A 24532-nucleotide genomic window follows, 5' to 3' on the forward strand; every position below is an offset into this window, starting at 1 on the left:
TTTTACTACATCTAAGTAAAAATGCAGGTTTATCATAAGTAAAACTTTCTAACCAGTAAGTTCATAAGGTCCCTATTTAAAAAGAAGCTAGCTGTGTGGATAATGTTTGGTAAATCCCACTGTATTCCTTAGTCCTAATAATATGAATACAACCTTGCTAAATTTCACCTACAGGTATTGTTTGGAAGTGACAAACAGCAAAAACGAAAACCTGTTCCAACTTCTTTTTAGGCTTCTACTGAAGCTGCAGTGACAACTTAAGCAGTACCTGGACTGTGGTGATGCCGTGCTCCCGACCCACCAGAACTCGACCATCTTGAAGCTTAGCAATCCTGGGATCTTCCACCTTCATGAAATCAGTCACAAGGTCAGTGATGTCAAACTGCCACTCAGAGCCTAGCATATAGGTCAGGTAGCCTCCAAACTCAGAGGATTCGGCTACAAACTGTGTGAGGACTCGCACCATGGCATGCTGATACTGAAGAGTGCAACCTCTTCCTTTTTTCTCATCATCTTCTTCATCCTCACTGTCACGGGTAGGCCTGTAAACGTATTTATGTTTATTGAATTGCCACATTGAATCTCCATACAACACTGCAGAGCTCCATTTACACAGTATGTTCAATTAGATTAAGGTTGGCGTTATCTATTACTGCTTGAGAAACAGGTAACCAGATTTTGGAAGAGAACTGCATCTGGGTGTTACACTTATATAGATTTTTATGCCGTTGGTACTGATTTCAGTGGATCCACCTCTGCTTACCTTCGTTTAGCAGTCAAATCTTGTAGAGTGCTAAGGAAAGCAGTGTGAAAGGTTTGTGTGGGGCCATTTGGGAACAAAGCCTTACAGTAGCTCAGCAGAGGTGGGAAAAGTTTTAGCCTCCCTTCCTCCACCCTTGCTTATAACATTTGTATTGCATTGCTAATCTGCTCAAAATGCTGCCCCACGTCATGCCACTGTGTTTGAAAACCTCATGTAGTTCATGCAAACGTTACATTTAGAAACACAATCACCGCATGGAACTCCAAAAAGCCCATAAAGGCACTTAAATGATGATGTTATCCATGATGGTGCTCCACAAGCATCATCCCAAACTGGTCAGACTCACCCTTAGGAATAGGTACAGCATTACATACACTTCTATTAATGTTTTCTACCTGCCTTGTCCCCCATGCAAAATATAACCCATATCAATATCACAGTTTTACATAAGCCTTTTATCAGTGATTTGTACATGGTTTTAGGGCTGGTCACATCTCACAGTCTTCTCTAGTTTAAAACTTAGTTTCCCATGAATTCTTTGTTGTTGTTATTTATTCCTTGGAGCAAATACATGGATGTTCTTATCTCTTGCAAGTCAGGCATTAAGTCCTAGGTGGTCAAATTTTTACTTGTTATGCCCTCATGCTGTGGAATTTATTGTTCAGAAATATTTTGCCTTCCTCTTTTGCTCACTTATTGAAGCTGAAGTGACTTTATAGCAAAGGTGTGAAATACCAGGTAAGCCTCTTATTTTTCACAGTATTTTGGGAAGCAGTTTTGTGTTTACTACGGTCTTTTATCTTCCTTTTTGAAATACTGGCTATGAAAAACTATTATAAAACAGAATTGCTTTTGTTATAAATTGTTTTATGACAAAGTTGGCAAACTGTAAGCTGAAAATGTATCTAGAGAGAAGCCCTTGTGCTCTTCAAAATGCTATAAAGTCCTGGTGTTACAGAATCTCATTCACTAGAAATATATTCTCAATGCATCATTTGTTAGGTGGATATATGTATATATTCAGCCTGAAATAAGTGGTATTTGGTACAGCCCTTTTTGGTTTTGTATGTGTAAAACAGCAGTGTTCATCATTAGTCACTGAATGAAGCACCAATTAATTTTTATGACAAAAGAGGATCTTAAGAGAGGATTTACATTGCACAAACAAAGGACACCAGCTGAGTGGCTAAGGGAAATTTTCAGTTGTTCTCTGTTTCCCAGCCTGAGTTTCAACCTGGGCCGTGCACTGATGCAGATAGTCAGCAAAACAGCCATTGAGGCAGCACTCAAAGGGATGTTGATAGAGTTTTCCTGACCCATTTGGATGTCTTTTGGCTTTATAATGCTGTAAAAGTGTTCATCAACTCCTTAAGGTTCCCACTTTTAAATTATTCCTGTATTCTAATGCTCTTTAGCTCATCTAAACCATAACCCAGCTCCGAGTAATCACAGACTTTGGGAAAACCAAGGCCCCAAGAAATGGAGCTTTTACCCTGCTTTTTGACAGTGCTATTAATACCAGTGCAGAACTGGAGAAGAATGTGCAGGAGCCAGACAGATCCTGAGCAATGCGTTGTGGGCAGCAAGACCAGGAGTTAAGGAGCATGGTGAAAGGCCAGATGGGGAGCACTACTGCTGGGTTATGAAGCTTCAGATTATCTGGGCAGCCAAAAGATGATTCAAGCCATGTATTTCCGTGTGCTATCTGATGCAGGCGAAGGTAAGGGCTCTGTTTCCCCTACAGAAATATTTACAGCTATTGATATCTGTATATTTCTCCTTCAAAGTACGTGGTTTCCACTGCATGCAAATGTGGAACAGTGGAAAAGCATCCTTAAGTCACGGACTGGGCAAGAGAATTTCATATGTCAGTGCTAAGGAAAAACAGAGGTGTCTGAATTTTCAGTGCAGGCTTTGCAACTCTGCTTTGCCAGGTACCAACTCAGGTTCTCTCTTCTCTTTTTTCTTTTTTATTAAATAAATGATATCCATTTCCACTTCAAAGCCACAAATCCCCGATTCAGTTTATAAGAGCATTTGAGTGTTCTGTCTCCACGGACCCAACAAAATGTTTGAAATCTACTGAATTGCACAGTTCCCTTTAGAGTCTTAAATTTCTTGTTCCAATGTTTTCAGTAGGATTAAAACCCTTCCCTCCTCAAGCAGTGAGCTCATTTTCTTTTTAAGACGTGTCCTCATGAATATGAGCTATTGCTGAATATTTTGCTTTCCCTTACCCCATGGTCATCTCTGAGGTTAGCTCTGGAACTCACTCAGAATCCTTATTATCCAGTTTCTTGCTGCTTTTCAACCTTGTTTGGAAGCCTTTTTTATTATTATTTTTTTTTTTTAATTTTCTGGAGCAAAGCAAGGTTGCCAGAATTACATTTCATTTACATTTCACACAGAAAAGCCTTTGCCAGAGAGCTGAGTTAAAGCAGCAGCCCTGTTGTGAGGGTGCCTGCTAGCACTGATCTAATCAGTGATCTGTCAGCTTCACGTTCCAGACACAGCCTTCAAGCAGTTTAAGTATGTCCCTTTTAATTTGCACCACTCTCAGACCAGGCATCAAGTTCTTGGGCCAGATGCTAATTTTGTGTTTAAAAAACCCCAACGAGATCAGTTTTGCTGGTTTTGAATTTGAAATACCCATTGAGAAGAGTCACGTGTTGAAAAGGAATGTGCAACACCCCCAGCCGAAAAACAATCTATTTCAACACAAAACTCAAGCCAGTAGAAGGTGATTTAGTGGGAGATGCTTGATTCACGTTAAGAGGATGGCTTCGTTTCCAGGTGACAGCGCTCACAATGAGGTCCAGTTAAGCACTTCCTGTCCATTAATTTCATTCCAGCTGATCTTCCTGTGTTCATCTCCAGTAGCAGACAGGACTGAAGTTGACTCACCACCAAACACATCACCGTGAGTTCAACTGAGTGCCTTTCATAAGGATTGCCATGTTTGGCTTTAATAGATCGTAGAGGTTTATGTGATGTGAAGGTTCCAGTCACCATGATCTAGTAAAGGCTTTATTAGCTCCTGCTCAGTGACCAGATGCTGGTACAAGTCCAACACACCATGTGCCCGACACTGAAGCATATGCTGGAGTCCTGCTGTGTGATGTCTGTTTCCCTGGGAGCCTCACAAAAACAAAGCGCTATTCCAGTTGCAAACAAGTACTTAAATTAAATTTCTAGCTTGTTCTGTGAGGCTTTAGCCATGCAGTTCCTATTAACGCAAGTTAAGAGCCATTCATCATGCATAAATGTCTTGGGCATAGAACTAGAGCAGGAGCTTCAGGAAGAGGATAATTATTTTTCAGATGCATGAGGAATCAAAGTAAATGTCCTTGTTAGACTGGCAGAATCTGGCTGGACCTCTTCTCCATTCCAGTATTTGACTTTAATTTAAACATACATCTGTTTGCTACGACTGTGAGCTTCTCTGCAGCCCATTACAAGCAGGAGTAATTCTGTGAGCCCGTGCTGGCTCAAGGACCCTTCACCACACCCACATAGCTCACTTCCATCTGCTTTTCCTCCCCTTGCTCAGAGCATTAGGAAAGAAAGCACTTATGAAAGAGATGGAGGAATGAGGTAGGTTGAAAATCAAAGAGAAAAACCCGAAGAAAATAACAGAAGAAAAGCCATTAAATCTCAGCTAAAATCCAGCCAGATCTAAAAATAAAAGAAATGTAAAAACCTCAGGTACAAGGTAAATAGCAGACTGAGCAGAGCTAATGCTAGTGCTAGGTTGCTTGTTGATTTATAATATTCCCACAAAGTTTAAAAAAAAAAAAGAAAACAAATGAACATTGCATAAAATAAGGGGTACATTATTTCCAGCTCATAAGTGCATGGATTGCTGACACATAGTGCCATAAACTTACCAGCTGCAGTTCTGGGAATGGTACAAGCAAGTCTCTACTCCCCACCCTTGACAGCAAATGCCTGCCAGAGCCATGCCAGCAGTTGGGATGCAATGTGAGCAGCAGCACGCTTCCATAGCTTGCCAGCTTGCAAACAGAGCAGGCTCTCAGACCATGTCTTTATTTCAGCTGGCCAAATAAATCAGGACTAGGCACCAGGGGGTAAATTTCCAGCACTCTGTGTAATGGATTTAAAGTCAGAATGTCCACGACTGTTAACCAGAGTTGAAAGTCTGACTTGCTGAGCTTTCTGCTGGAAGTTTACTCCTGCAATAAATACCAACAGCCTAATCCTGCAGCCATTTACTCAGTGAAATCCCCACTGGCATTGACAGGAGTTGTGCCTAAGGAGGTGTTACATCACCAGGCACGCTGCATGCAGGAGGTAAGTTCAGCAAGACTGTAAGCAGCTGGTGTGTGTTCATTCATTGCCTAGCACATCTCTTCCTTCCACAGGCAGCAACTTGGCCTTTATCACTGAAGCAAGCACACATTTCTTCTGCATCAGATCCTCATTGTGTATTCTTCTGTTATAGCTGGAAAAAACATCCACATAGCCAAGAGGTAAGGCAGTCTCTTTCTTCCGAGCTCATTACCTGAGTTTCTTGTACATTTTCTATATTATTACCCTGAGTTTTATGCTCTCATAAAGTGTTAGATAATTCTTCTCCACTGTGGTCTATCCGGGCTCTGTAAGGCTCTTCAGTAGCGGAGATGTTCTCCTGGGCAAACTGAGTGCTTCAGCTACATTGCCACAGTGTTTAGCACTCCTGGTGCTGCAGCCAGAAATGCTTTCCCACTGTACTATAAATGTGATTTGGTGCCATGCCTTGGTGCCCTGCACCATTTCTCAACTTCTCCTGAAACCCACCAATACAGTCACATTCCTGGAAGTTCTTCATCTATTCTACCAGAATGGATATTTTCAGTAGGGGAGGGTAAGAGAACCGAGCTTAGAATCCATGTAAGTTGGTTTCATAGTCATCATTTTCAATCCATGCGTGTCCTGGTAGAATTTTGCCTTCAAGTCTTTACGTGTTGTTTTTGAGTGCCTAACCACGTACGGTGCAAAGCTATGGGACAGTGAGAGTGTGTGGAGACCTGAAACATGGTCAAAGCAGGTTCTGAAAATGGCTGTTAAGAAGCCATTATTCTGCTTTGAATTTGTGAATATTAAGTATTGTTGTTACAATCAGAAAAGTCAGTGCAGTAGAAAGGGCAATACAAGAGTGCAACAGAAACAGTATTGTGCAAAGTGTACTTTTGCTGCTGCTTTGGAATTTGGAAATGCCAAGTAATGCTAAGGAAAAATAAAGAGCTTGTAGGGTGTTTGTTAGGGGAGCTGGATGCTGCATTACAATAATGAATATGGGGCTGCCAAGGTCAAATGGAGAACAGAAGGGAGATCCTCTGGATCTGTGAGGTGCCCTTTGTTTTTTGGTGTAAGCTGTCCTCTGAACCATGCCCAGGTTGAGTCCTGCAGAGCACAGGCTGACTTGGACTTGTGCAACATCCAAGCTGCGATTGCTCAGTGACTCAATGCCTGACTCTTCCCTTGCCTTCTTTTATGCAGCCACATACACTGGTTAGTGTTGAACATCACTAAACTTCTGTATATGGGGTTGACAGAGGTCTAGGGTTGTTTTTTTTGTCAGATTTGCACACTGGAGTTTGTGATACAATGTCCTGAGTTTGCATAGAATTGATTACTGCTCCAAGCACAGCCACTGGCTTTTGAACTATACAAGTCAGGGTAAAATGTAGCCTGCTTATACCATTGTTGGGCATTGTAATGAAGGCAAAGACAGAACATAGATCTCATTTCAAACAGGAGGGTTTACATTCTGAGAAACACTAAAAATGTGAAGCATTCTAAAACCAGAGGCTCAGGCTGGTGCTAATGCTGCATGCATACCTCTTATTGGAGGTGACGGGTATCCTCCAGCCTTTGATCTGGCTGAGCTCCGTATCGGAGATCTCAATCTGCAGCGGTAGGCGCGGAACCCAGACCGTCACTTCTAATTGGGTGGTAAAATGCTCATAAGTGAAGTTAACAATAGTATCCACTTTGCTTTTCATTTCCTTGCCATTAACGAAGACGGAGTCACATCTGTCAGAAACCTTTAAAAAAAAAAAAAAAAAAAGATAATAAAAAGATTAATTGAGAAGTGCATAAAAGATCCTGAGGAAGCACAAGGAACAGCGCATCAGCCCAAAGACAATGCAGATAATGCGAATCATGCTTATTGTCTTTCCAGTTTTCTAATTAGTAGCAAACAGTGATAAAAGGACGCCAGGGAAACAGTTTTGCCTTCCTCAATGGAGCCTACTCAAACGACAAAAATAATTTCATGATGTTATATAACCTACGTGAATCTTTTATACCAGGCAAATTAAACTCTTCATGAATCAAACTCCATATGCATCAAAGTTTATGTTTACAACTCGCTTAAAGAACCTGGAAAAATGGGGCCATATGTTAGTAAGAAAAAGACTGACTAAGAACCGTAAAATAGAATCCTTTTCTTTTTCCTTGAGCACTGTAATACTGAAAGGCAGAAGCTCCCCGTATGGCTCGTGAGCAAAAGTGCAGCAGAAGCATTAATTTTTAGAACTTCTCTGTAATTGTTTTAGCAGAATGTATTCATGGTGGCTGTGTGTCGTTATATGGAATCGTTATATAAGGAATCTGGCATAGCAGTGCATTTGACTTGCATCCAGGAAGGATGGGACTTCTTGGTAAAGCATGTTTTTTTATATTCTCATGCGTGTGTGTATATGGATACTTTTAGACCATGCATGCATTTAGATTAGCGTACTGAGTTTATATAAATGCATATTCATGTATATATACATGCCTATGTATGTGTATTCATTACACGTCTGCACTCTGAGTCACACGAGGTGGTTCTGTCACTGAAATGGGCTCCATTCTCTCATCAGGACTGTTCCATATTGCATTGCACTGAGGCTCAGATATAGAATAACACAATCATTATGGCTGGAAAAGACCTCTCAAATCATTTAGTCCAACCATCCACCTACCACCAGTACTGTGCAGTGTCAGACAAAAATATGAAGGGTTATTGGCTAAAGCAGGGGTTAAATTCTAGTTACATGGAGTTCATAGAAGCACAGAATATCCTAATTTCTTACAGCCTTGATAGGAAAGCTCACTGTGTGGTGGCTTTCTCTCTGTATAAGATACTCAAACATAAAGCAAAAGAGCTGCACCTCCACTTACGCCATGTTCGCATCAGCTTGTCAGATTCTAATCAATATACTGATACTAGAATCACTTGTTTGCAAAGTAACCCAAGTTACAAACTAAGGAGCACAGGACCCTAAGTCACTTTAGGAGAGAATGATCCTTCCACATCAATGCTGAATAAATGCAGCAATTAAAAAAAAAAAAAAAGAAATTTAAATATGAGAAATAAACTCTAGCTATCTGATAAAAGAGCTTCTAATGGATTCCAGTCTCAGGAGTATCACAAATGAGATGGAGCATACTCGGAATCCTTGTTTCCCCCTCATAATGTGTCACAAGTGTCTCTGGGAAGTTGAAGCACGTTAATCAAGCCCATTAATTGAATGAGCAGTTGAGATTCTAACTCATAAACCCCACATCTAGGGAGTTTTCTGAGAATTAAAACAAGGCAGAAATAATTAGGAAAACCCAAAGAGGGAGGGATAAACACCAAGGCCTGATCGGGGGAATAACTAATACCTGACAAGACAGCAGCTGATATTTTAGGTTACTCTTTGTAGTGGCTTAAAAAGACCTTGGATTTTTGTCAGCAAGGAGGCAAGGCTCTGAACTGGGGAACAGAAAGATGGACTTTAATTGTAGCTGTAAAAATATCAGCAGGCTTGGCTTACACATTTCACAGATTACATACAGACAGAGCCATGCATTCACATACATACAGACCAAGAGGTAAGTATACATCTATACATCCACCTGTGCTGTAGAAGTACACCTGATGCTCTCGTACACACTTGTTTCACTTCAGTATATCTTCTAGAAAATAATCCAGTCTTGGTAAGACAATTTGAACAGAGATCTAGTTGTTGTTTCAGTTCCCTGTCTAGAGTTTGTGTTTCTGTGTGGCTTACTAGGAATTTAAAAGCAAATTATGTTTGACTGTGGACGTAAGGGTGAGAAAAACCTTTGAATCCAGGTGTTAGTCTGTGATGTGGTGTGTGAAATCACAGCCACTGTTCGTCCAGGCAAAGCTTGCTCTGGCTCCTTGCACAAAGAGTTAATTTTGTCCAGATCTGAGACAAGAGCTGCGATGTGATGCTCACAGCATCCTGCCAGTCCTCAGATTTGAAGACGGAATGAGAAACGCGTTGAGCTTTGGGGACTCAATGCAAGCCCCGCTGGCATATAGGAGGCCAAGGGATAAAGCAAAGATTTCTCTTGGCTTTGTCCCCTGTTATCCTGGTGCTTCTGGAGGAGAGCGTGTCCCTGCTGCTGGGGCTGGGGCAGTCCCATAAGTCGCTGCTGAGATGCTGCTTCTGAGGGAAGCAAGTGGGAAAGGCTTGGTTGGTCTAATGCAGGCATTACACAGTGAGAAGGTGGCATGGATAGAACTTCAAACTGCTCCTAATCTAAAATGGGCAGAGGCTTTGTAAAACTGTCTGCCACTGTCAACTGCAAGACAAAGACAGCAAGTGCTGTGTGCAGGACAGCTGGCTATCTGCTCTGTGTGCAGGGCAGGAGAAAGAAGGCTGCAATTAACCCCTCTGGGCTTTGAAGCAGGTGGTTGGCTGCAATTCCCACAGGTAATTGTGAGAAGCACGGTTTGCCCTGCACTGCCTCTCACAGCCGCTTTGTTTGGGCCTCATCAAGCTCTGGCAATCCAAAGAGTAATTGGGAAAGCGTTCCCTGTAAGGGTCAGTGCAGGTTTACATACTCTTTGGGGGAACAGGTGAAACAGAGGAGATGGGAACTGACAGGAAAACAAATCAGCTTGCTGTGTGATTAATTTTTACAGCTTTCCATCAAAATCTTGCACATCATCCTCAGCTCACAGGTCATTGCATAGGGAGACTGAGAGACAGGTGTAACAGTTCTCCAAGTACTATTCTCTGGAATAGCTGCTGTAAGTTCAGATACAAGGGTTGGCCGTGAGAATCCCTTGAGATATGATCTGAAGTTTGTTTCCTACTTAGAAACAATTGCAAGAGTTCCAATCAAGTATTCCCCAATGCGGTGTATGTGTTTGCTTTTCATCTTAGCAGTGAGTAATAATGTCACATATAAACAATACACAAGCAGCGTGATTCAGTGCACTCCAATAGCTACACTTAAAAATATCATTACAATGAAATTTCTCCCATCTACCAGCTTACAGGGGTCAAGATGGGCCCGAGAGATTTCCCATGTTTTATTTCTTTAGTTGTCAGATACAGACAACATCATCCATAACTCCATTTGCCAGATTGGGCTCACTCTGAAGACTACTTATGACACTGGTACAAAATACAAACTGTAGTTTATGCTCTGAAGTGTAGCGATGGGCAGCTGGAAGCTGGAATGAAAGGAAGATCCTTTGTCCATGGAACCAAAGATTTGGAAAACTTCATGACAAATGAAGTGCTGCATGAGCAACAGAGCACAGAAATGTGATGGGATGTGTGATAGGCTTCTGGAGGGGATGCTCAGTCACACAGCTGCACAGAGCTCTGCATGGAAAACGTGAGACCATTTCAATGCAAGCTCAGCAGCAATTAGCACAACAGAATTAGTGACACTCTATTGTTTCATTAAAGAAGCTTCATTTCTCTCTAGATGTCACTGTTTACTGACAGGGAGGGACAGAAGGAGGGAGATGAGATTAGGTGTAGCTTCCAATGATGTCAGTGCCTATCTGAAGTTTCAGAGTGCTTTTACCTTTTAACCCCCATTGAAATGCACTGAACTAGAGGGAAGGACAGCATGGAAGACATTAACATTTTGGTTTCACAATAGAGACAATTGCTGTGGCTTAGAAAAGGTGCAATGATCCATAAACGTACAATGAGAATTTAAAAACCTGCTGTACTGAATGAAGTGAGCACTATTCAGAAACTGTTGATCTATGCAAAATTATTAAACAACACATGAGATCTGCCAAGATTTCAGTCCCAGGTGCAGAGCAGCTGCTCTCATTCACTTTCCAGCATGCCATGCAGGGGCGTTCCTGCTGGAGATGATAAGTTTGTTGGGTGCACAGGTTAAAAGAGGAGGACCAGAGAAAGGTGGATGTGCTTTCAGGCTTCAGCTTGCTCCTTGGCCCGACATAATTCAGGCTCAGTAATAACCGCTGTGCATTCACAGTGGCTGTGCAGCTGCAAAGATGGGCAGACACTCTGGCATTTCGTTCTCACTGATTCTGTGGAGTGAATGCTGGAAGCGGTTAGGGGCAGCTAATAGCAGTACATGGTTCCTGCCAACATGGTTTCTGCTCCATGTGCAAAGACCCTTTACTAATCAGCTGAGCTTTTATCTGCTTTTTCTCTACAAAAAATCTGAGGAGTTCTCTCAGAATTAAATGCGACTGTTTCTGCTCTCCCCTGTGATTCAGCACCACTTTGTACAGATCACAAAAAAAAGAGATCATCTTCATTAGATGAAATCAGTGGGCAGATTAAGATGATATCTTTGGAACATCTTTGCTTGCAGTACCTGGAATAGTGGTTGGTCCACCCTTGATACCTTTGTCCATTTGCTATGCAAGTTGTTCCATCCTTGCTCCCCTAGTTTCTATTGCTCAGGCAGGCTGGTACACAAGTCAGCTTGGCTTCTGCTTGTCTTGTCACCCAAAGCAGTGCTGCTCCTGGGCTAGCAGCCTTCCCAGCCAGCCATGCTCATCTCTAGACAGACATCTTCATTCTTTACACTGAAATAAAGCATCTCTAACAGGCACAAATTCTAAGCACATACTTGTATGAGGTGTCTTTAGCTTAAGTATTTGATCCTTAAACGCCTGCAGATTAAGCATTACCAACACTTGGTAGTTTAAGTAAACATCCATGTGCTTCATATTCATCAGCTGGAGTCCCAGGAGGGATTAAGAGCTGTTTACCTGGTGAAACCCCAGCAATATGGTGCCAGCACTTTCTTGCACCAATTCTAATCTATAGCACTGAACCTGCTCTGTAGAAGCTGTTCATTGGGTGAGACTAACACATGTGTTTGAACTATAAACTGCTTTCTTTTTTTTTTTCCCTCAGTGGTTTCTTTTTTTCTTCTTTATTTTCTTCACTTGAGTTACTCACACAAATGGGGTTTTGGGCTGACAGTAATTTGCACATCGTTGAGAAGAGTGAGAGGGGAGAATATTTAGGCAGACACAGAGTACTGCAGTTGCACTGAAGTTCTTTGTAAAATAATGGGCTTAAAAAGTAATCTTCTGTGTACTAAGTAAACTTATTGTTCAGATTCATGGCTCTAATCCCTGTGACTGAAATTTAAGATCTAAGGCTCCATGAAATTAAAAGAAAAAGAAACAATTACATGCGTATTCATTCAATTTCATGTGTTGCATATCCTTCAATTTTCCCAATGAAATTTGAAGAGGGAAAATAAAGGTTTCCAAAGAACTTGTTATTAGAAAGAAAAAGCAACAAAACCTGCAGGTCAGCTGCAGTTGCTAAAGCTTACTGTGCCTGCTGCTTTCTTCTCACTCCTGGCAAATGCAGGTCACCTCCATGTTTCCCCATCTCCCACAGGCGCTTCATAGGTGCTACAACACAGCAGGAAGCTGGAGGACACTCAGTATGTTGAGCCCTGGTGTAGGACATGGGCACCCGGACCTCCCACTGCACAGCAACATGATGCTGGAACAGAAGGACTTCATTGCAGGGCCAGGACCGCATGCCCCATCTTTGTGCTGCTCCTGGACTGCTCCATAGGGAAAAGGAACCCATATGCTGCTTCTGCCTCTGAAGGACACCTGCACCCCTTCCCTTGGAATGGGATTTGAATATATGGCAACTACAACAGCACCATAAAGCCACAAGTCCATCAGACAAACAGAGTAAGTAACAAAGCTTACAGGCGTAATGTAGTATTCAGAGTGATGTGCTCCATCATGAATATTGGCCACACCAATGCAGCCTTTAATCTTGTACCAGTCATGAAAGGATACACCGTTTTTTTAGCCTAAAGAATCATTTGAAAACCAGAAAAACAAATATCCAAGAGGAGTTCTTAAATACACAGAAGTACACTTCTATTTTGCAAAGGAAGCTTTGGTCCTATGCCTAGATTTTAGTGCATCTACATTCATAAGTCTTCCCTGCTAGCTTTTAGTTTCTGAGCAACAAATAATTCATTAATTAGGAAAAATGAGGAAAAGAGGATATTTAGACAGCAAACACGGCCAACAAAAACTGCCCTTAAACCATTTTCACTCAGCCAAGAGCTTCAATATAATTGTCCAGAGGGAAAGCCAAGAGCTAAGAGATTGTCTTCCTTCTCTGGTCGTATACATATATACATATTTACCCTCTTACCAGGCTGCTTAATACATTTAATACAGGTTGATGCAGAAATTCAGCATTAAGAGACAGATCTCCCTATGCAGTAAGTGGAAAAAGCCATAGGGATACAGCTGGGTGTTGTTCAGAGAACCAGGTTTAGAGCGGTACATACAAGGATGGTGCAAGATCCTCACACATGTACAAACAGTCTCTAGACATTGCTAGATCACTCGTCCCATGGTATTCCAGCAATACAGCACCTGCCCTGTGCATCCCAGTTGCTGTGCTGGTGTGGCTGTGCAATGCACACTGCTGAGCTGTGCTCCTGCAGACGGTGCTTTGCAGGGAGAGCTCTGGGACAGACATAGAAGGAAAACCAGGGAGGTCCTTCAGGGTGAGCGCACTAGAAAGAACAGAGTCTGTGTGTATCAAAAATGCAGGTAGGTTACCATTCAAGTGCACAGTCTCAGGGCTCTTGAAATTGTCAGGAGGTGACTGAGTGACACAGCAGATTTTGTCAGAGAAAATATTTCATCTCTCTTTATTGTCAGAATGACACAACTGTGAGACTGAGCTTAACTCCTTAATGCAAAGCACTGGATTTGCTTGCTTAGGTACGTAAACAAGTCTGTAAGACTGTGCTAAAGATGGCATGGTTCAGTCGTGACACAGCCTTAAATTAGAAACTTAAATTCTCCATAAAAATTCAAAGGAATTACTACACCATACATACAAGAGCTGCACCTCAGTCAGCTGGAGTCTCTTGCAAAGAGATCCTTACATAACCCGCTGCCTTATAGCCCTGCTATCCCTCCCACTCCTGGCTGAGGTTCCTTACCAGAGCAGGTGGAGAGGCCCAAGAAGTCAGGAACAAGGGAAGCTCACATGCAGAGGGATCAGAGGAACCAAACCAGAAGGTGCCTCAGGGCACAGTTCACCTCTTGCCACCCACCCAGGGACAGCGGTTGCAATGCTTCTGAATCACAGTGGGGTTACACAGCTCATGAGTTACAAGTATAACAATCTGATCACAGCAGCATCTGCTTTTGTGTTCTCCAGCTGCAGCAGCAGAGGAGGGAATTGTCCCTCTGGTGCAGGGAATGAAACAGGACAAATCCTGCAGGGCTTAAACCAGGAGCAGCCCTGTTTGGGGAGAACACTCAGGTGAAGTGTGCCCTGTTGCTGCCTGTTGTCTGACTTTGATTGCATCAATAAATCCACGCTCTGACAAGGGGGGAAGGCGACACATCTCAGCTACCTCGTGCAGAGCAGAGGAACAGCATGCCTGGTGCAAACGCCTGTCATACTGATGTTCGTCCACTGTGCTGATAGAAAAAGAATCTCTAGTACCAAAGATGGAAAACAAGCTCTCTAACTAAAGTGTCTGCAGGGCTAAGAAGGGTCACTGCAGCCTCCCACCATCTCCACCTGCTCTTTCTACTCTATCTTCCAAGGGCAAGGGACAGAGTTAAGAGGCCATGGCATAGCCAAGGATGGCATCTCCCCTACACAACCCTTTTTACCAGTAAGGGAACACAGCCTATTGAAACCACTGACCAGAAGGGGAACCCTGAGGATTGCTGTGGTGTTGGCCCAGAATTTCCAAGTCTCCAAGACAAGACAGCAACAGGAAGACTGTAGAAGGGGCTGCAGACCTAAGGACTACCAGAATCTGCAAAATGCATGACAGGACATGGAGTTTTCTCTTTGGAGAATGCTAATGACAGTGAGAACAAACATCAAAACATCTATGTTTGGGATGACACAAAACCTACTTTTCCTGCACAGATCTCTTCAGGAACAGTGATGTATCAAATCCCATAGTTTACTACTGACTTTGATTTAAAGGCAGAGATTGAATTGTCAGGAGGATCAGTGTTGAGCTACATGACTGCTCCACAGCTCTAAGCCCATGTGACCTGGGTGGACTGAACTTCTTGCTCACCAAACTAAGACCCTGTTAAAATCCAGCTACGAACAAATGTTTTTCCTGTCAATCTTTCTGCCATCTACGGCTGTTGTGCCTTCACGAACTCTATCTAAATGCCAAGATAGATCTGCAACGCTCTCGAGCTCCCCTGTCAAATCTGGGCCAAAACAGCCATTCCAACTCATGCATGAAAGATAAATGACAAACCGCAGAATATCGCCGTTAGTTTTCTGTTGTACTTTTGGATTTTTGCCTCTTTTGGGTTGTTTTTTTAGGATCTCCCCCTAGGGCTGTGTAGGTACAGAAAAACAGGCTGCAGTCAAAGAATATAAAAGTACAGAGACATGAAGAAATGGTTTTTCTTTAGACCAACTCTCTTCATCACAAAAAAAAAAAGTGTATGTAAAAGCTATCTACAACATAAAAATTCATCCCTGGAATCACAGAAATCATTGAGTTGGTGCTTCTATTAGAAGCTGTGGTTTCTCTTTCCTAGCCTAAAGGTACGTTATGGACTTAACAGGAAAGTATATTCAACCAGTGGTACAAGCAAAGTGTGAGCAAAATGGGAACAGTTACTTACCTTGACCAACATGTATTTCTTTAATAATGACACTTAGAAACCGCTGGCATGGAACTGAGCAATTATAGGTCCATACAGTGCCTCTGCCATTGATCCCATGTAGATCCCATCCTCAGATGGCATCCCCTACTGCATGTCAAATAGTGATGTCGGAGCTACAGGCCACTCCAACACTGAGGAAAACAGGCACGCAGATAGGAAATTTAGTGGCTGAATTGTTGACGTTGTGACATAGTAATAATGAAGGCATTAAGAGCTGAAAAATGAGCTGAACTATACAAACAAACAAACAAAAAAAAACTTCCAGATTAAGCCTGAATAGAATTATGTTAAAATTCCCAAGAAAGAGACAAAGAAAGTCTAAGTTAATAACCCTAGAACAAGAGGCCTGGAAAGCAAAATGGAAACAAATCAGCCAGGTCCAAATGCACAGCGTGTTTACAGCTCTGGTAAATACACCTGATCAAGCTGTAGTTCACCTGGGTTTGGGGAAAAATGTATTACATTTGTCTGTGTCTTACACGTATCACTGACTCAGATCTCTTAGCCCAAGCTGAACTGCTTGCACTGGCTGCTACCAAAAGTAGTTGAAGTTAGCATCGATTTTGTGCAAACGTTAGTCACACTGACAGTCCAAATCAGGCTTACTCAGAGGGATATCATAGTTCTACCAGATGAACAACCACATAGGAGCAATCAGATGCAAAGTATTCTGTGCACAAACTACTTCCCCATGAAACCCCAGGTCGTTATCTTCCTTTCCTCTCCTACCTTGCTAAAGCTGCCAAAAAAAGAACAAGTTACAAATTAACGTGAAATACTGATTTCATTTTTCTACTTAATGCATACTTTTTCTTTTGTGCTATTGTGCTCTGAAGACACTTTCTTCCCCGCTTGAATTAAACAGAGAGACAAAATTAAATAGTGACAAAGAACCCAGTGCTGTGGCTGTCACAATTCTGCCTAAACAGAACACAAATCCTATGCAGCTAATACTGTGTCCCTGGCATGCCCTACCCGAGGTAACCGGTGCTGTCCTGTGGTTTTATAGTTATGAGCACAGCACTGAAGGCTTTCTAAATTATTTTGCTCTTCCTTGTCTTTAAGAAGCTCATGCTCTCTTCAGAACTACCAACTTTCAAGGAGGGAGAGTGCATGAATTTGAAGGAAATTAGTCCTGCCTGCCCGTAAGCTCACCTCAATAGCAGGCCATCCTCCTGCAGTAGGCATCTCTCAAGTCATCTTGTAGCTACCAAAGCTATTAGATTCTGTTTACTGCAATAACTCTATTAAAGTCTCATGTTTTATGCAGGTCAGAGATGTAGTCCTATCGATTTAACGGGAAAGAGCACTTTTTCTATGGTGGTAAGATGTTTGCTTTTCTACACTTTGCAGTCTTCCTTGTTACCTAACATGGACTGTGTCTGCAGTAGGTCTCTGGATTTCAGTGAACTCATGTTCAGTGCTGCTGTTTGTCTTATTGAGCCAGCATCAAGAGCTGTTCTTGTGCATCTGTACGCTGCCTCCTCAATCTATAGCCCACACCACTTCCATCTGAGTGCCCAGATTCCAGAGGGTTATCCAGCAAAGATTTTACTCAGACGGGTATCACTAAAACACACTCCTCCTTCCTGTGCTGTTGGAGCATACAGACAAGCCAACATGCCTGCACTCCACAGCTCACATCTCACACTTTATAACACTGAAAGGTAGTGAGCAAGCATTCCTAAGCCAAAACCAGAACAGAACAACTCAGTGGACAGCAGCTGGGCAGCATCAGTGGGCATCCCCTCTGCCTTCCAGAGAGCACATGCACAGCAGCTGCAGCAGTGTGCACCAATGTCCCACCCTGAGCCAGGGGGACTGGAAGGGCCGAGCTGCTCTGCTTCCAACCCTGCTTTTCAGGATGCCTTGTATTTCTTTACCTTAGTTTTCTTGTTGCTGTTCAGTCACATCTTTCTTTAGAACTACCTTCACTTTCAGGTACCTCAAGCTTTTTCTTGCTACAGCTCTTTCTGAACTCCCACTAACAAATTAACAATCATTTGAAACACAGGCAATGGCAGACACGTTTCCAGCTTTCTTCCAGTCTCACTAAGCAGGATTCCTTCCTGTCCTGACCCTGCAGACACTCACACAATGCCAGCAGCCTTCTCCAAAGAGTCACGATCCTGTACAAAACCATCTGTGTCTCCTTCAAATGGGATGAAGTCGGAGGCATTTTCTTACCAGAATTAAGGAGATCAGAGTTGGCAATAATACGTTTTTCCTCAGCAAAAATTAGTTACAGAAGATGAAAATATCAATAATAACATAAGGCGATTAAACAAGCCACATTGTCAAGTTTGCAAAGAACAGAAGGTCCCAGCAAATGGCTGTCTAGTAGACTTTAGACAACCATACTCACCAACAACACTGTAAAAAAACAAACAAGCTGTAACCTAAATAGTTGGAATCACATTGCATTGCAAAGAACAGTGGGAAGGTCACACAGGTTGTGGGCAATGGATTTGTTCTACAACATGCACACAGGATAAGCCCCCCAGCATCTCCACAGTGAGGCTGCTGGATGAACCTTCCCAATCTCAGGGTTAATGCAGTCATTCAGGACCCAGCTGTACCTGCATTGTTACCTCCCCAGGCTTTATTGCATAAGAAGACAAAGAGGCATTCCCCAGACCTCCCCATGAGCTGTTCCTGAAGGGGCTGCAAGGAGACACCCAGCTGTGGGCATTTGCTGCAAGGAAGATGCAGCCGATATCCCCTCCCCATCCTTTATTTGTTTCTGTGTTACTTTGCCCTTGCCTGTGGCACTGTGGTCCCGCTCAGCACTCACTAATTTTGCAAATGTAGCCTTGGTGTTTATAATGTACACAATGTGCTTACAAACACAACAGTAAAGCACTTTAGCCCAAGGAAGGATCGTCTCATTTTACACTGATCATCTTTCACTCTAAACTCACTGTAGGTTGGGGAAATCCAAAAGGCTACAGCTCCTGCATGGCAGGAGCTCCTCAAGCCTCCAGTTATCCAGTATTGGCGTATTGAAATCTTTGATTTGTGGGGTGGCACAAAAAGACACGGAGAGAAAATCTCCCCTGGCAACGTGTACTCCTGAAAGGCCCTTTCAAAGCATTCCAGCAGTGAGAAACCCTTGTGCACGCTGCATTCCCAGCTCCTCCGCCCATCCCTCCCTGCCTCCACACCCTCAATACTGGAATCATACATTTCTTTGTGCTCTGCATTACACCATTTCTGGAAAGAAACTCACATTATCTTCACACATTTGGCCAGGGGAGTCCTTGCAATCAGGTTATTTTCTTCCACGCAGCGCTGTTGGGATTCTATGTTTCTATGCAGCCAAGTGTCATCAGTTGGCCATACAGCATTCATGTTTTGGGGGAAAAAGAAATCATTGTATTCTGATATGCTGATTGCATCAAATGGCAACTAGATTGGAGGACAGTAATCACGCTGGGCTCAGGCGATTAAAAACTCGCTTGGAAAATTGGTCCTTGCTGAGCCTCTATAGAAAGAAATGAATTAAAAAGGAAAACAATAAGGAAGAGTTTGCATTAATTTTGCTCTGCAGTGGATAATGGTGAGTGTAAGAGATCTAAGGAAGGACTGCATGTCTTAAGGATTTTCCCTTATTTTTACAGGAGGAAACCGAAGAGTCGTTGGGGAGGGGTTGTAAATTAAATCCAGGCAGTAATTGCAGGAGCAGGAATCGGAAAAGCTCAAATAAATACAGCATATAAATAGGAGATCATGCTTCCTGCTAGGAACTTATCATTTCTGCCCTTGCAGCTCCAGCAGAGCACTCCCCCTTGCTGGCAGTCCTGCTGGGCGATCTCCATTCTCTGTTCCCTGGGCAATGCCATTCCCTCCTCACTGCTAAGCTGCACTGGGTATTTGTACAAGTAACTCAATAAAGGATTACCTCCCAGAACGTCTATATTGTAACAGGCCCTGTGCAGCTCTCATTCAGCTGTGAGATCTGTAGGATAGGCACAGCATCCGCACTGCTTTTTATACAGAGCTGAGTACATCGTCAATACTCCACAAATAATAAATGCGTGCAACTCAAAGGAACGCTCTTCAATGAGGGATATGTGTATTTAACAGCCCATTCTTGGCACTTCAAGGAGTTCATGCATCTCTGCTCAGCAGTCTTTCATTGATTACAGCACATCCCTTTTTCTGGCTCATGACAGCTTTCTGATCTGCACTCACGTTTAAGGGAGGACTTAACACAGGGCTGCATGGCAGCAGTTGTTACTCACTGCAAATGGGACCGTTTGCACAATAATTATGGCAGCAAAAATAGAACAGGAGCAATAATCATTATGCTGTCTGTACTGTATACATAACACAGATTTTGTATACAGGGATACATACGTCTTATTTCCAGCATAGATCTTACTGCCTTTGCTGTCTTTGAACAGTTACTCATTCACTGACCAGAATACGCTTGTATGCTCTGGCTTCTCCCCATTTGGAAAAACATAGAGATAGTGGATTTAGTTGCTATTTGCTATTAAACAAGTGTAAACTTTGAAGTTCTAGAGATGCCTGTGCTGCGACCTCAGCACACAAACGTAACAGCTCACATCTAGCAATGGAAACAGGTCTCTGATGTGGGAGTGAATTATGCACCTTACAGTTTCATCCCTCTTCTTATGTTTCAGTCCAATGACATTTGTATAAATCAGACCTTAAGAACCCACAACACAAAACAAAGGGTTAAATCCTGCCAATTAATTACCCCTCAGCACTGCTCCAATGGAACCTGGTGGGTATTCACAATTACAGCGCATAGCAGAACTGGAGGAGGACAAAGCCACATTCCAGCAAGCACCTCCATCCTCCGTACTTATGTAAACAGAAGAAAAAACACCACTGGTAACTTCTCTTTGTTCCTTCATCCTTGTCTAACTCATCAATACACTATTTAGCTACCATCCCTTCCGGCTGGATTTTCCCCATTCCCCTCTCGATCATAGATGTACCCCAATACTGATGCAACCATTGAGCTACGTCTATTTCTCATCCTGCTGCTATTTCAATGAAGGCAAAGTAGTTCTCATTCTGGTTTCCAGTTCAGTACAGTAAGAATGTAAAAATGTTAATTAAAAATAGAGCAAGAACAAAACTATCTTCTCCCACAGCTGAGAAGGGGAGCTGGCTGCTGTCAGTGGTAGATGCTTTTCATGTCAAGTGAATTAACTGCACTTCAAAATGACAGCAAGTGTGTCAGGCTCATCAGCCCCATCCTCAGCTGCTGTTATGTAGCTCAAGGGAGTGGCATCTTGGAGCACATCACTGAAACATGGATGTGGAGCAATTCAACCCCAAAACAAACCCTCAAGCTGCATTCCAACACCCAGTTGAGGCCCACAGAGCCAGGGGGATGGCTGCAAAGCTTTGGTGGCAGTGTGGTGGTTGCTGCCTCAGCACAAAGCTCTCTGCAAGTAAAGCCTGTTAGGAGGGTTGGAAGATTCAGCATTGTACGCCCATCTTGCTGCTACACAGCACCTCTGTGCTCAAAAAATTGTCACTTACCTAAAATGGAAGGCTCTGCTGTCCAGAAAGCATCGTTTGCTGTCCATCCCTTCTCTCAACTATGACCTCTGCAAAGAGGGTGGAGATAAGGACTTTTTCCTTGTCCCTTAGCTGACAGCTAATGGCTGTTGTTGCACTCACAGACTCTGCCCTCTGGAACACCTCTGTCACCTCAGTGCCTTTCACACAGACATTAGCTGGAAGCACGTTTTGGCCCCAGTTATGATGACAATGGAAATCTGAGTTAATTTGCCCAGTCAGAATGACAGTTCAAGAGGTGTAAGTGCCTGAGAATCCACGAGATTCACACAGCCTCAATTAAAATATTCAAATGGCCCAACCGCATCGAAGTTTATAAAGCAAGGTTGATTTCCTACAGAACTTGGAGAAAAAGCCTCCAGATATTTGTCAATTTTCTCTCAACAACAATCTCTTATTGCTCCATTTGCTTCTGTTGAGCCATTTGCTCTGTGCATCTCTTAGTATAACATATTCAGAGTTGATCCTGAGCGGTATCGCAGTTCAGGTTAATGATTGTTTCCCAGCACTGGGATCCATGCCCTTTGCATTTCTACTCTCAGAGCAACCAAATGCTACGCCATAGAATTGTTTTCTTCCTCTGAAGCAGCAGCTGGTCTCTTGGAAGACACCATAAGCATCTCTGCCGAGATCTGTGTAATTGCACATGTCGGCATGGTCTGTTCTTAACGGATCCTCTCCCAGACTAAACACTGTTTTCTCAAGCTGGCTTTGAAGGCTGTGTTTAAAAATAGCTTCAGGAAGACACACACATATATTTTGCTATAAACTGTGTACAATGTGTACTGTGTACAGAATATTAATTCTTCAATATGTGATCTCGTACACTGCCTCACTGGCATCCTTATTGCTATACATGGAGCCGTTTTGTGTGCAAATATAATTCTAAACCCAATGTTTTAGCTTGGCACGTTCAAAGAACACTATAGACTTCAACCTGTTGCTGTGTAACAAGCATGTTTTTTAAGACAAATCTGTTAATATTCAGTAAGCGGCTATGCTACTCTTTTCTGATCATGCTTTGTCCGGATAGGAAACTAATTAGCAGAATCTGGTGACCTAAATGTCAGAACCTCTGGTATTTCAACAAAAAGCAAAATCCTTAATTCAACAGTTGACATATTGCTGAGAGATGTGCCATATTCTGCTGTCTCTCTCTTGTGACTCATAGAGATGAATTTTGTTTGGGGGCAAAGGGGCTGTTTTCTGGCCAGAATAACTAGAAACCAGAAGCTCTAATTACAAGTTTAATGCATTTCAAGCAGCTCAGTGATATTCAGTTATTGCCCTACCTCAGGTAAACCTGTCTACAAGTATAAAATAAGACAATCCACAGTCTTCAGCAGGTTTCTTGCCAATAAATCCTTCTGAGATTGATGTATTCTGGTCATCCCTGTGGCAGTACTGCTACAGACCATCAACTTCACAAAGCAGGGTTGGAGTAAAACAGAGAGGTAAAGCAAACACCTAAATCCAGGGTGGGATCCTCACCTCCTAAATCATTCTTCCTATTGGCCGAGGAACACATTGCTGCCGTAAGCATCTTGGTTGGGCCAAGCACCAGGGGGAGTCATTATTTCAGGATTTGTGATGGACCGCAGAGTCCATCACCTCCCAGCTGTCAAAGATGGATGGAGATGAAGTCAACAATGACTTCAGGTTGTTTCCAGCTGATTTCATGGAGTTGATGATACTGATTCAGTGGCACTAATCAGGTGAGATTAAAAGCACCGCTTGGGCACGGAGGTGGACTCACCCAATTAAACACCCGCACATGAAAAGCTTTCTAGCTGCACAGCTGCCTGCTGCAGCCCCGAGCTGGCCCTGTGCTGGGGTGAGCAGAGCAGTGAACCCTCCGGTGCTGTCAATCTCAAATCCCTCAGCAGCACTGAAGAAAAAAACCAAATCACTTAAAGAATACGATCTAGTTCAAAATGAATTGTGTAATAAACCAACTGGCACCAAAAGTAAATCCATCATATAAACGAGAAGAGAGCATTTTCACTGCTTACTGAGTTTGGACTCCTAGAATGAGCTAATTTCTGAGCGAGTGACGACAAATAAAGCTCTCAGGTAAATGCAGTGATAGGCACTCAAAAATATGATAGATGGAGAAATAAGATTAGCTCCACTTTATGAACATTACATTCTTGATCACATACTTTAATGGCAACGCAGCTGCAGAACTTGCAAATTACAAGTACTGCTTTTGTTTTCAGAGCTTCTGCATAAAGCATTGTGTTAACAACTGCAGGCAGTTGCTTCTTTCTGTAACTTGTCCTAAGAATGTGCTGCGGGTCTGCTCCCAAAACTCAGCACAATCAAGTTAAAGCACTGCAGTCTCTCTCCCCACCATCCTTCCTCTTTTTCCCCCTTATGGCCCATGTAGCTGTGACTTGAGATCACTGTGCTCAGCTGTTGAATAAGGTCCTCAGTCATTCATCTACTTTTGTCTGAAAGAGGGAAGAACGCTGCGCAGATTCAATCTAATTCAGCTATTACCTTGCCAGCCTTTCTGACACTTGTTTTACTGCACGTTAGATAACGCCTCGCCGGCTGCTGCTAGCAAAATTAGGTCTTCTATTGTTTTAACATTAATTATGGAGAGTTCAAGATAAGGTTTGTGTTAGAAAAGAAGGGGGTGGGAATGGTTTGAATTTGACTTTCATTATAATTAGGCAGGAAATTATGTAAAGGTGAAAAATAATTCACAGAAGTGCTTTTCTCTAGCAAGCTAACAAGAAAAGTGCATTCTTGCACAGATGGAGTTCGTGGTATATTATTGAAGCACCACTGTTTTAATGTATGCCACTGCTTGGGCACATTGAGCCTGTTGCCATTGCACTGCATAGGTGGGCAGAAATGAGGAGGTTGAGGCCCTCTGGCTTCCTTCTGTTCCATTGAGGGCCTTTTCTGTTACAATAAAATTAGGCTATATTAGTCCACGGCATAACTACATGGAAGCCACATGAATTACAGCAGACATTAATTTGAACCATCAGTCAATTTCTGTGTAACTTGCAAAGAACAAGAAAATATTACTATCTAACAATGAATTAACTGGGCAGCTGTCTCCCTTTCATTTGTACACTACTAAGATAAACATTTGGACTAAGAAGCTGTCCTCAATATCATTTCCTCACTTGATGCTGCTTTGTGGCTGACGTTCCTCACTAACACATAACAACGATTTCAGGATTTTCAGGATTTTTCTTCATGTGAAATTACTGTGGTTTGGGCTTTTAAAGGGA

At 42.7% G+C, this 24532-nt stretch overlaps 1 protein-coding gene across 3 annotated transcripts in view; it reads right to left on the reverse strand.

Annotated features, from left to right (window-relative positions):
• LOC107321483 (transmembrane protein 132B-like) overlaps positions 1-24532 on the reverse strand; it is a 168987-nt gene that overhangs the window by 6435 nt on the left and 138020 nt on the right. For all 3 annotated transcript variants that reach the window (XM_015878432.2, XM_032447854.1, XM_015878433.2), the window contains 2 exons: positions 6605-6810; positions 269-542 (listed from right to left, as the gene is read on the reverse strand). In XM_015878432.2, the coding sequence (XP_015733918.1) occupies positions 269-542; positions 6605-6810 (480 nt within the window). The remainder of the gene's footprint in view (positions 1-268; positions 543-6604; positions 6811-24532) is intronic.

The sequence above is a fragment of the Coturnix japonica genome, chromosome 15 (genome assembly GCF_001577835.2).
Source record: "Coturnix japonica isolate 7356 chromosome 15, Coturnix japonica 2.1, whole genome shotgun sequence".
NCBI classification, from domain to species: Eukaryota; Metazoa; Chordata; class Aves; order Galliformes; family Phasianidae; genus Coturnix; species Coturnix japonica.